The 13,850-nt window shown below is 30.4% G+C and overlaps 1 protein-coding gene across 4 annotated transcripts in view; it reads left to right on the forward strand.

Moving 5' to 3' along the window:
- Positions 1-13,637, forward strand: part of LOC142323486 (uncharacterized) — a 207,888-nt gene extending 194,251 nt beyond the window's left edge. For all 4 annotated transcript variants that reach the window (XM_075363199.1, XM_075363201.1, XM_075363200.1 and 1 more), the window contains one exon: positions 5,051-13,637. In XM_075363199.1, coding sequence (XP_075219314.1) covers positions 5,051-5,430 — 380 coding nt within the window. In that variant the 3' untranslated portion in view covers positions 5,431-13,637. The remainder of the gene's footprint in view (positions 1-5,050) is intronic.
- Positions 13,638-13,850: the final 213 nt, after the last annotated feature.

Here is a 13,850-nt window from a genome sequence, read left to right on the forward strand (position 1 = left end):
TCATCGTGACAGTGTCTTTCTCAATTCTTTTTCGTTTTTTATTCGTTTGTATAGAGTACATACTTTCCGGGCCCTTGTTTTACAGTTTCCATTCGATTCATATTTTCCAATTTATTCATCCTTTCAGTTTTATAAATAATTTATTTTTATTTTCTACAACGGTCATTTAATCGTTTCATGTTTTATTTATTTTACGGTCGGCATGTATCGATATACCGATCGACTGACTTCTGTAGATCTTAGCATCTCTGTTTTTCGTTCAAAAGGTTTTGGAAATTACAGATCCCGGTCAGGTCTATAATTTTCACATTATAAAATTCATCTCTCATCATCAGTAATAAATTGTAATCGGCGATCACCTGTAGCTACTGAAAAACTATATGCAGAACGTCCTACGAAGGAGAAACTTTCAGGACGTATTTTACTGGTAAAAATGATGAAAAAGGTTCTTAGGTCTGGAAACACTTTGTTTTCGAGTTACGGCTAGCGAAAGATTTCGCCCGGATTTCAGCTCCTCTAATAAAAACAAACCCTACGTAATTTTTGGGGCTGAAATTAAGGAGTGAATTTGGTGGTTGCTTATGTAATTTGAGCTGGGAAATACTATAAAGCAAGTCCCAGTACTGTAATTTCAATATTTTTCAAGATATCCGATGTAAAACACAAAATTCGGTGTCGAGAAACAAGTTATTTTTTTTAGGTTTGTACTACAACATCTATGTTAAATGACAAATAAATGCGGAAGATTTAGCTAAAAAACTTGTAGAGAATTTAATTCTAAGAAAATTAATGTAAATACAGGCAATAAAGAGTAAATAAAAACTTTTAAAAATCGTTTTTTATTGAAGCAAAACAGACAGAAAATAAACAGAAAATCATACTATTTTTTTGTTCCTAATAAATATACTTCTTAAAAACAAAAGCGATAATTACTGAAAATAGTTTTAAAAGAAATACAAAATTTAAAAAACAATATTTTAATTGTGTATATACAATCATTTACGCAGTTAAAACGAAATAATTATGTAAAAAAATAAATTTCAATTTAGTTTTTTAATTGAAAATTAAAATGTATGTTATTTTAGAAATATTAAAAAAAAATTTATTGTATAGGTTGGAAATATTAACAGCAGGTCAACAATGAAAATTATGTACTTCGTTTGAATCTGTTGTCAAAAATTATCATACAGAAAAGGAAATGTAGTGTTATCATATCGTTGGATGAAAATGCCGTTTCAATTTTCTGGCGAGGAATATTTCGATATAATTTTTGTTTATGAATTTTGTAACGGAAATTCTGAAGCTGCTCGACGTGAATATCAGGAGAGATTTCCTGGAAGGCGGATTCCAGAAATGAAAGCTTTTTCTTCGGTGTATTATCAGCATTTAATGATGAGCAACGTGTGATTCAGCATATTCAGCGTAACCGAAGCACAAGGCGAATTTCACGTAGCACTCGTTTGTCAAAAATAGTATGGCGCATCCTACGGAAAGAAAATCTTTATCCTTTCCGCCTGCAGAAAGTTAAAAAATTGCTGCCAAACTTGCGTCGTTAGCTTCCACAACCCCGATCAGGTAAATTCAACTTTATTTACTTACGAAGCCACTTTTACGAGAAACGGAGTCTTCAGTTCTAAAAATAGTCATTTATGAGCGAAGGCAATCCACATGGTACTGTGGAAACTAGTTTCCAACATAGATTTCACATTAATGTTTGGTGTAGCATTATTTATGACAAAATTCTGTGACCGTTTGTTTTCAATGAAAACCTTACGGGAGATGCATACGTTCATTTCTCGAAAAATAATTTACCGGCTATTTTAGAGGATGAACCCTTACAAACTAGTTTGCAAATTATTTTTCCTTAGTAGCTATAAATCACTTGAATGCTAATTTCTTAAACTGGATTGGACGTGGTGGATCAGTCGAATGGCTACCACGATCGCCTGACTTAACGCCACCGAATTTTGTATTTTACTTCGGATATCTTAAAAACTACTGGAGTTACAGTTCTGGGACTTGTTTTATCGCATTTCCCAGCTCAAATTACATATGCAACCACCAACTTCACTCCTTAGTTTCAGTCCTAAAAATTACGTAGGATCTGTTTTTATTAGAAGAACTGAAATCCGAGCGAAATCTTTCGCTAGCCGTAACTCGAAAACAAAGCGTTTCCAGACCTAAGAAACGTTTTCATTATTTTAACCAGTAGAACATGATCAGAAAGTTTATCCGTTTCTTCGTGGGACACTGTATAAAAATGTGAAATTTGTTTTTCATTGTTAAACTTTATTTTCGAATTTAGTATTTATTTATTTTTTATTGTAGGTATTAAAATGTAGAATTGCAAGCCGAGGAAATATAATTTAAGAAGATAGCATTTTTCTTTTGAAAGACAGCCTATTATTATCCAAACCAGTCTTACTAAGTGAACATTTTTCAAAGATATAAAATTGGTGCAGTTTTCTGAATTAAGAAGAAAAATTATATATATATACATGTGTGCATGTATTTATGTGTGTGCGCGCGCGCTCGCGCCTGTATGTCGGAGCATATCAGTTTACTTCTTTAACTATAAGTTAATATTACATTATTCATTATTTATATGGTCGATTAATAAAGATTATCTAGCGTTTTAAATTGATCATTCGTATAACAATAATTTTTGTTATAAAAAACCATTTTGTATTATTAAATGAATGAACGATTTAGCTGTAATCAATATAACTGACTTTTATTTGATCTGTCGCTGTGGTTAAAGTTTCACTAAAAACTGCTTTTTTTAGGAATAACACATGTTTTAAACTCAAGGCATAATTTTTTCATCGATTTCACTTTCTTATCATTCGTACAATCAAGGCGAAGCATGTTTTGCACTTAACTTCTCTATTGACTTATGTACCAACCTAAACATCTACTGGAATTAATCCATTCTTATTACTTCTTGCTTGACTACTACCTGTAAAATTTATTAGTATGGTGTCTTTGAAGACCTGAAATAGCATTTACGCTTGAAGGTTGCCTTTAAGTTATAAAAATTGTTTAAGTGTTTAACGTAAAAAATCAGAATCGTTTACATTAATACAGTTATGACTGTGTGTATGTGTGTTGAAACTAAAATGTTGTTTTTATAAGAAATTATCGTTAACCGAATTAGTATCGGTATACCATTATGTAATTTAATATAGATCAATTCACTGATTTAAGGAATATTAATAATTTAAATACCATAGTGTTAATCAGTTTCGTAGATCATACGACTTCAATGCTTTTCTAATATTTCCCTTTCCTTCGAGGTCTGTTTAATTTCACAACTTACAATAATTGGAAAGAGCCGTTTTTAAAAGTTTCATACCGTGATGATGTATCAAAAGCGATTAAATATTTTCTGAATTTCGTAAAGGCAGTAGTTTTCCGTATATATCGATATTTAATGCTAAGCTCGAAGAAATCCATCGCCAAGGGAATATCATTTGTTTAATTCCTGTTCGGAATGAGAAAATTGATCGCGGATAATTACTAGCTCGATCTGTTGGCCGATCGCTTTTCACGAGGACCTTTGTCCTCGTGAAGTCTGGAGTGCGAAACCAATTTCTTACTTTGATCTGCCATTACTTAATGATGAAAACGATGTAAAGTCGTACATTTTTTGTGATCACAAGACGATCGTAAAAGCAATACAAACCGTACGATATGAGTTTTGAGGTTATACTGATCGTCATAAAAAACTGATAGTTCATCATCGACCGTGTCGATACGATACCGTATCGAATTAAACGATGCGTACGGGCAAACCCGTAAATAAATGTAATCATATTTTAAAACATTAACTTTATGGCCCGTTACACATATACTGTTTCCAGTTGTGGAATACAACTCCTTTTTTCTGTGGACCCAGACCGTATGAATTCAAGTCAGCCGCCCTAATTAGAATACTGTTATCGTATTTTACGGTTAAGTTCAATTAATGGTCTTTTGTAAAACCATTATTCTCCTGAGCAGAAGAGTAAACGTAAAATTCATGGACAGTCGATCGTAATGTATTTTTTGTACTTAATGAAGTTACGCCAAAAAGACGAATGAACATTTATAAAAGTAAACCTTTTTAATAACTCGCTAAAACTTTGTAAATTATATTTCTTATCCCTTCAATTCGTTCTAATATTTTGTCGGCAGAATTTATTAAAGATAATTTCTGGAATTCCTATCCCAGAAATTACCCAGCAATATACTCGCTTCTGCGAGTATATTGCTATTCTACGATAAATTTTTCAGTTTTTTGCACGTAAATTCTGACAGTGCTTCTTTATCCGTTCAGGAGCTCGATTCTTGTTTTAGCAGAATAAAGAAACACAATTCTTTTTTGGCTTCGATCTGATTTATATAACGGATATTTATTACATCGATTTCGATGTGCCGATCTCAGCTGCAATAGATTTTTTCGGTCTGAAAGTTCCGTATTTAGTGTTATTCTGCCACTAATGTCGTCTTTTGAACGTCCTTGAAGACAAAGATCTTCTTAAAAAGTTCCCTTCACAGTTAAATGATCGACATTCCTTAAAGGGTTAGATGGATTATTAAATTTCACTGAAGTCTGATCGGGGTTAAAGGTATTACCCTATTGCTACTAACAGTCTTGATTTAACACAAAATCTACTCGAAAAACGTTTTTTTAGTACGATAAGATCGTATCTTGAATAAATTTTAAGCGCTAAAGAAAAAAGCACGACTCAAACTATCGTACATCATTATTCTGATGAATACAGAAGTAGAATTTAAGGTTATGATTGTCGACAGTACAACGACGCGATCAGAAGTCATTTTATTTTCTGATTTTGTCACGAAAAATTTTCACGTGTAGCTTATTACATAGAATAATTTCTTCTCGATTAAAACTGTAATGGCGATCGGCCTTAGAATCTGTTTGTGCATGTAAAGTATAACAGAAGATTTTTATTATATTATTTAATTATTAACTTTATCACGATTGCTTTATCTTTATCACGGCTGTGGGTGTTATGGTTCTATTTCCTTGTTTTACTTTCTGTAGGGTGGAATTCTCCAGTCTCGGATCCTAACATCAGTCCTTCGAAGAAGACTTCAAAGCAGGTAGCATCGCCAGAATCAGTAAAACCGTACGAATCGACCGTTACCGGAACGACCCTTAAGTGTGTCGACGATCCTTCTTTCGCTTTCGACACCGGTAAAGATTACCATCCCGCCGAACCCGTTCCTCATACGACGACTAAAGGATGTGAGGGTAGTGAAGAGCAGTATAACGTTTTAGAAAATCCTGAAACGTCTTCCTCTATACCTCAGACTGCAGGAAAATCTTTGGCGACGGATGTTTTTGAAAAAGCTCGAAGCAGATTCGATAATTTTTGGGGTAAAGGTAAAGATGAATCGAATGAAAAAGAGGGGAAAGTATAAGACCGAAAGAGTATTTTGAATTCGGTCTGAATAAGCCTGTTTGTTCTAATTTTCACTTTAGTGCTCGGTTAAGAATTCTGTAATCATTGGTTTTTTTGTTTTTTGCAATTATTTTAATTATTTTGTTTTTAATAGATGAGTTACAATACACAACGTGACAGTAGATCTTTAGCGGGCTAAGAAATCCAATAAAAGCCCTAACTAAAGCTAAAATAAATATTTTACGTTTATTTCTTCTTTTATTTTTGAAAATATTAGGAACGAAGTAGAAGATAGAAAACATAAACTCTTTTATTTTAGATTATTTTACTCGCATAGTCGTTAGTCGCTCGTCTCCGGAATAGCAGTACACGTTGAAAAGACGACCGACAGTAATTAATTACTTAATTTTGTTTTTAACATTTATTATTTTTGTTAAAAATATTGTCATAATTGTATTTTCAAATAATTTTTTTCTAAATTTTAGAAGAATCTTATCCGGATAAATATTAATTTTCTACATTATCAGAATATTGCACAAGATCAATTATTTCGATCGTTACTTACTGCGTGCAGTCAGCGCTCTTTAAATATACATACACGAATAAATGTATGAAGCGCTTTCGACCTCTGCGTTTTATTTTATATTTAAACCATCAGAACAGTATTTTTCAACCGTTTGGTTCTTTTCAATAGTGCGATCCTGTTCAGTTTTTTTAATTATAGATTTTTCTGACATAAACTTCACGCCACTTTACTGTAGTGTAAGAGACAATATGCAGATATTTCATAGGTGTGAATACAGACCATCCTCTTTAAAAGTGTCTGTTGTTACATCAGATCGATTTCATTTTTGTAATCGTACGGTTACAATTTTTACAGCTTATCTGTTTTTGTTTTTGTAATTTTAAATCTCCTCTAGATTCCATTTTTGTACCCGTTTTATCATTACGCATCAATGTTATGTAAACGAGCGGAAAATCACTTCACCTTTTATAACGCATAAGCTCGGCAAGGGATTCTCGTTATTCTCGGAAAGGCTGTTCGTACGACCGTTTAGGTTATGGTTCCCTACATAGATAATTATATAATTCTTTCATTAGTATTTTAATAATTCGCCGTTTATTTTTGTAACTTACCTATTTAACTACAGTCACAGCCGGTCATATCTAATTTTAACTCGACTAAATAAAATGTAATAATACGTAAAAGTTTATCGTAAGTAATTTTACATATCCTTTATCCTTTAAGATTCTACAAGTTAAGTTAAATATTGGGTTTTCATCTCTTCTCGCTTTACCTGGTAAAAAATATGCTCTATTGATGTTCAACGAATGAGTTTCTTCGGAACGTGGAATAATTCCACGAATGATAATCGATAAATATATTTGATAATATTGATATATAAATAATTTTGATAATATTGAATATCTGATAATTTTGATATTTGATAATCGATGTATCTTTTTTTTGTCTTCAGTCATTTGACTGGTTTGCTGCAGCTCTCCAAGATTCCCTATCTAGTGCTAGTCGTTTCATTTCGGTATACCCCCTACATCCTACATCCCTAAAAAATTGTTTTACAATTGATGTATCATTGCGTTCAAATTATTTTATTTAAATCTTTTTTGAGATTATATATTTTGTTTTTTTTTTTAAGAGTAATATTTATTCCTCCATCGTTTTATTATATCCGTTTCCTTATTATACTTCAATCGATCTTTAAGGGTATAAACGTACCACGGACCATCGCTTACTATAATCGATCTTCTGTGTATTTTTATGTAATTACTAATAATAATAATGATAATTTTATCATGAAAATACTGTTCTAATGGATTTTAAACTTGTAGGTAAATATTTAAAACTTAAATCCAATCATTTTTTTTTTAATATTATTAAATTTCTAACATACAGTGTTATGAGAGTCGAGAGTATAAATCAATGAAAACTGCTTCTTCTTCCATCTATTATTCTTTTTAACTGATATCAGTAATTTATTAACGATGCGGTGATCCTTTTTCCATCTGTCACGACCGTAGTTATCGCTTGGTCTTGTTCGTTTACGTAATCATCGGGTTATAATTTTAAATAAAATTCATTTAAGTAGTTTTTCAAAAATATTATGATGATAATGATAATATTACGATAAATATTATCTTGTTTTAAATGCTGATTATTATCATCCTGCAAAATTACGTATCGCAAAAGATACGATGAAATTCAATCGATAGTAACCGAATTTTGTAAATTAAGTTTGGAATCAAATAAATTAAAAATAAAATTATTTGTATACGGTTTACAGAGTTACATTAATTAAGTTTGCCGTAAAATTAATAAAACTGTCCTATTATATTTCTTTCAGTTTAAAAAATCAGCGTTCATAAAACAATTTACATTTTTAACGCGCAGTGTTCTGCCTATTCGATGTTGTATTTACTGAAATTAGATTCGATAATCACGCGGTAATGCGATAGAGAGAATCGATAATTAAATCAAGGCCTAAAATAAATAATACATTATTTAACTCTGCAAATCTGCAATCGGTCGTATAATTTTTAAATTGCAAGTATTTTTTCGGCCAACTTCGTTTACTGATCTTCAGTAACCCGTTCGGTCATCCGAATCAAAAGTCTTCTGAATAGCATCCTAATCTATTTCCTTCCATTGCTTTCTTTTCTCTGTGAACGCGTAGAACTAAAATGATGTTTGCGAATTTATCGGTCGGTAATGTATTTCTTTTACATTATTATCGGAGGCGGTCTAATTTCTTGGTATCGATTAGAAAACCGACCTATTTAGTATATTATAATTTCGTCTTTATTTATGTTTTTATCTTCTACATTTTTTTCTAGAACCGAATTCACAAATCATGGATGCTTTAACACCGCCTGCCTATCGCGGCTTTCTTTTTACGGCGTTTCCACAGACTTTTTTCTTCTCCAATCGCTCTTAAAATTTCTTATTTTTACGCTCTATCAACAAAATTAATACCAATTTTAAAAACTTGTATCTTTTTCCTCATGTTTTACCGTCAAAAGACTTCATACGAATTTCTGAAGCGGCCGAATTCGTAACCAGAATTTTCGTAGTATCGATCATTAATTCATGCGTTTGAAAATTATAGTTTCTTATGCCGGCATTATCTTTTATATTAATGTTCTGTATCTCGTCGGTAAAATAAATCGATAAAATGTCACTGTGGTTCTTAGTTCTGTCAAAACGTTTTAAGTTATATTAACGGAGTTTTTATCCGATTTGAAAAAAATCGGATAAAAACTGCTGAAAAGATATCCGATAACTAAATAAGAACCTATGTATGTAATGAAGTAAAAGTATATCTGTTAATATATAGACGGGACTTATTTTCTGGTATGAATTACAGCTGGTAATAAATACTGTTCTGTAACTATATTTTATTCTGATAAAATAACTTGGCAGGAGATAAAACTTATTACATCGGTTCTGTAATGAACGGATTTCGCATCCGTTTAATCGACCAAAAAAATGTTCACTTATATATTTGTAAATAACTACGATGGATTATAATTTCACGAGTTCGTTTCAATATTAAATAAAAGTAATTACGCGGCATTATTTATAAATTATTTCGATTATATATTGTATGTTCTCGATCGGAGACTTATTCGAGTGTGTTCTATTTATGTAAATTTTCTTTGTGTTTGTTTTATGTATGTAAATTTTTTACGTATATAAGTGGCTAATTGTACGGTTTTATCGTTAAATCTGATAAATAAATTAATTGAACTTCGATAAATTTTTTTTTAATACGACTCTTATTCGGTCACTCGCGTACGTACAAAGCGAATCCGATCCGAAGTCCTTTACGGTACGGTACACGGAAAAAATTATATATATTGTACGAATAAACCGTAAGCGAACTCAACTGTTTTTGAAGGAAGCCGAAACCGAAAACGGACTATAAAGGTAAATATTAAACCGTAAACGGGGAGTAATCTATCGGTAAATAACGGCTACGGGACTTCGGCTCGGTAAATATGCAGAGCATATTTTTAAATATCTCGCCGAACGAAAAGGTTCCGAATTCGAATGTAAATATAACTAACATTATAATACGGAATATATATAGCGTTATGTATTAAAAAATACACAGTTGTCGAAGCCGTAATCAAATCGTTTTAATAAGGTAATAGTGAATCTGAAAAACGTCAAGTTTTATCGATTTTATCGAGTTATATTAGCGCAGATCTTACCGTATTTATAGTATATATTTAGACGGTAATCGAATATGTACTTACACTGTGTGTATTCACAAGAGGATTATATTCATGTTAGAAAGTATAAAGGTTGTTATCGTGTTATCGATGCGTACAGTTTTACGCGTATATTTTATTACGTTGTTTTTAATGATTTTATGGGGGTCTATAAATCGTTATATATCATTCTATAGTCTGTGTTTAATGAATTTAATGATGTTGAACGCTGGGAGTTTATTTTTAAAAAAGATTTTAAGGGATTTTCTTTTATTCGGCTAAAGCACTCGAATCTTCTCGATGCCGCATACAGAGATTTTTCAGTTAGTGCTCTTACTCTTTGTAGATCATCATCTACTTTGCTACCTTGCGAACGATCGTGAAAATCTTTTTTTTTTTAATTTTAAATTTTATGATTTAAGAGATAATTTCATTCTCTAAACGGTGAAAACGATTGAACTTTACGTGTAATATGAGGTGAAAAAGATCTACGATAACGTATCTTCGGCACATACATCTAAATTACCGATTTCTAAAGCCACTGTCTTTCCGGTTTTATAATAACATCATTAAATATTTTGGAAAACAGAATTCAGAGGGAAACGACATCCGATTTAATATTTCACCTGGTAGTAAACGCACTCGATCTCGAGATTAAATTTGCGATAGAGTTAATCGTATACTATTTTTTTTATTATATTATTTTACTTAATTTAGAATCAGAGGACAAATAGACAGAACCGCAAAAGATAATGATCGTTAAACTCGTCAGATGGAGACAGAGGTGAGTAGAGAAGAAGTTCTAAGATGCCACCGAATTATCCGATATCGTATACGCGGATCGATTGACGGTTTCTCAGGAGTAATATTTTAACTAAAATTGACGGATAAGCGCATTAAAGTAAATTTGATTATTTTTGGTTTGATATCGGTTCTTTAAACCGGTCAACACACATATACCTGAATAAATGAATAAATATTATTCGTAAACTTTCGTGTCATTTTTAGACGATTATTATTTGTTCGTTTTTATATTATAAACCTTAGCGTAAATAAGAAACGATCAGTTTTACTTCCGTATTATTATATTTAATCGATAAGGGTAATAAAGAATTACTTTTTCTTTTTTTAAATAATTTCTTATAACACCACAGATAGAACTGTGCTAATAACACTCATTAAAAAAGGGGATAAGATAGAAAATATTCTTTGTGTTTAATATTCCATGGCTTATATAAATAAAAAAAATAATACGTTGAAATATATTTAAACGTATCGTCTGATGTATTATTATTAATACGATCGATTAACAGAAAACATATAAAACAGAAGCGACAGCTTAACTTTTAAAAATATTTTCTATCGTACCGAAGATTCTATTTTTGATAAAATTATTGTACATCTGTGTATAGAGTAAAATATCCCGATATGTAATACAATCCATAGATTGTATTACTCATAGAATGTGAACTACTCATAAGTAGTTCACATTTACATAGTTATTTATTTCACTCTTTTGTTTATCAGTAATATCGACTTAACAATTTTCAGAGATTGTCAAATCGATAATCAGTTCTTAGACTACAAAATGTATACTCTGCTAATATGTGTCTTTTTACTCGATAAAATCGCTTTTACTCACTAAACGTAAAATAAGGATCACAAAAGTGATACGTTTTATCGATTCGTATTAAGATACCGATCGACTTTTAAAGATATATTTCCTGGAATCTCAAATCAAGATTTATTGTTACATCGTTCAGAGAAAAGTCGCAGACTTTAGTAATGTTAACGCCTGTCTCTGATAAAGATTTTTTTTTATTATATTTTAACTATGATATCTTCTGTCGCTAAAAGTAATATATATAATTTTAAATTTCATTCTTCTAAGTGCTAGGTCAACATAAAGATTAATAATAATAATAATAAAAGAAGTAGAAGGGATTTTTCTAAGCAAACAATTGTCTCAGAAACGAGTTAGTTGTAATATGTATTCAAAATTTCAATAAAGAATTATGTTCCATCACTGATGGTTAGCGGAGTTAACTATTAGTGATAATTTTATAAATACATAATGAACTTCAGACGGGTAAAGAAAAATTACTTCATACAATTTATGTAAGCTCATACGATGTGTTATCACAAGAGATAATTGACACGAGATAAATGTGTACAGATTCTACTATGTATTTTTCTGTCGGGCTTTTATATAAAACAAGAAATTACATAATAATGTGGTTATATTACAAATACTGTAAGTAGCAATTAAGACCTCATAAAACATAACTTAAAACTTTCAAATTAAAAATTAATCATAATTTAATAGGGAAGACAGACGGCGAATAAAAGAGGGATGATGGTTTTCGAAATATGAACTCACATCGATCACAATGAGAATCGACACAAGAAAGGTTAAGACACTTACATACTTATTAAACTGAAACTAAATTCTGGAGAAAATTTAAACACATTCGTTTCATATGTGTGGTCCTACTTCTCTTTACATGTTTTCTGTTGATCAAACGTTTATATGTGTGGTGTGTGTGTGTGTGTGAGAGTGAAAAAGATAGAGTAGGCAATAATAAGAAATGGTTTGTTTTTGTTGTTTACGTTTTTTTAAAGATAAGAAAAAGTAATTTTAAAACAAAAAGTAAAAAAAATCTATCAACTGAGTTTAATTTTTTGATTAATGAATTTTTCAGTCATTTTGTATTGTACAGTATAACATTTCATTAAAATGGTTTGAAATATTTCACTGTTGGAAATCAGTTTTAATCAGAAATATACAATGAAATTTTTTAAAAACTGAATACTGAATGATCGAGCTAAAATACAGCATAGTCATGGTTTTTAGCACACTGCCGTCATATTTTTGTCCTTAATGAAAATTAATGTTTATAGTATAGTGTGAATTTTTTGTAGTATTAGATACAAATTATTATACTGGAGAGGTCACTTTTGAATGAATAACTGTAAAAAGTGAAAGAAAAAATAAAAACCTGTGATAGCAATTCGGACGAAAACTCTGATATTACTTTTTATATATTTATTAGAAATTCACTCGAGTGGAGTAAGAAAAATAGCATCATAAGTATACATGTAATTTAGAATGTAAACTTGTTTAATATAATGTAGCTATTATTTATTCCTATCGAGTATTAATAGGAATAAATAATGAAAAGATCACTGTGCATTCATCACGGTGTATCATTTTAAATCATTACTGACTTATCAGAAAAAAGAAAAATATTTGACAAACCATGAAATCTTATATTTTATCCTGATAACTGTATTTTAAGTGTAAAAATGTTTCTTTAACGATCGAATGATGTCGATGTATATTACAAACTTTTAATTTTATGGTAATTTATTTTTGTTTGGTTTTCAATTTTACCTTTTGTTTATCATACTGATGCACGTCAATGCTTGAATGTTTTCATCCACACGGTAGTAATACCTATACTATTTTAGTATAGTCACTGTTTAATTGTATACACCTTTAGGTGTTTGTAAAAGATTACTGCACCGACAGTAAGCAAAGATTAATGTGTAAAAATATGATTGTTATTTTTAAGAGATAAGTGAGACGGATTCGCTTATAACTTATGCGTTTATTTATATTCTATCTGTTAAATATTTATTAGTTATAATGTATATAATTAAATGGAGCCGATGAGTTAATATTATTTTTATCAGTAATTTAGTGTTTGTAAATTGAGCATCGAAGACTGGAAAGGCTTAAGTCTGAACCGCCTGATGATATCATACGGTGATCCATATAGGACTTACTATAGAAAACAGTTTAGATGGTACAGTAACATGTATTACAATTATAATTAAATGTACTCGGTCGCTGTTCAATTTATCCTCTAATAATTAGCTTGAATTAACAGTAAAAAATGTTTAATTTACCTAAAATATTTATTAAAACGTTCATGTAAATTAGTAGTTTTCTGTAATAAATCAAAGGAATAAAATGTATGTATGTGTAACCGATTATTTTTATCACTTAAAATATTTTGATTGTATAATTGTTAACCTGTCCGGTCGCTGCACTATAAAATTTTTTGCATGTCAAACGTTATTGTAATAATTTATAACTCGCAGTCAAATATTTTTACAGTGCGTACAAGGATATGTATATTTTTGTATTTTAATTTGAACTGTTATTCATTTAGTTGCAATTTTATAACACTATTGCGATTG

The sequence above is a fragment of the Lycorma delicatula genome, chromosome 4, assembly GCF_047948215.1.
Source record: "Lycorma delicatula isolate Av1 chromosome 4, ASM4794821v1, whole genome shotgun sequence".
Classification (NCBI taxonomy): Eukaryota; Metazoa; Arthropoda; class Insecta; order Hemiptera; family Fulgoridae; genus Lycorma; species Lycorma delicatula.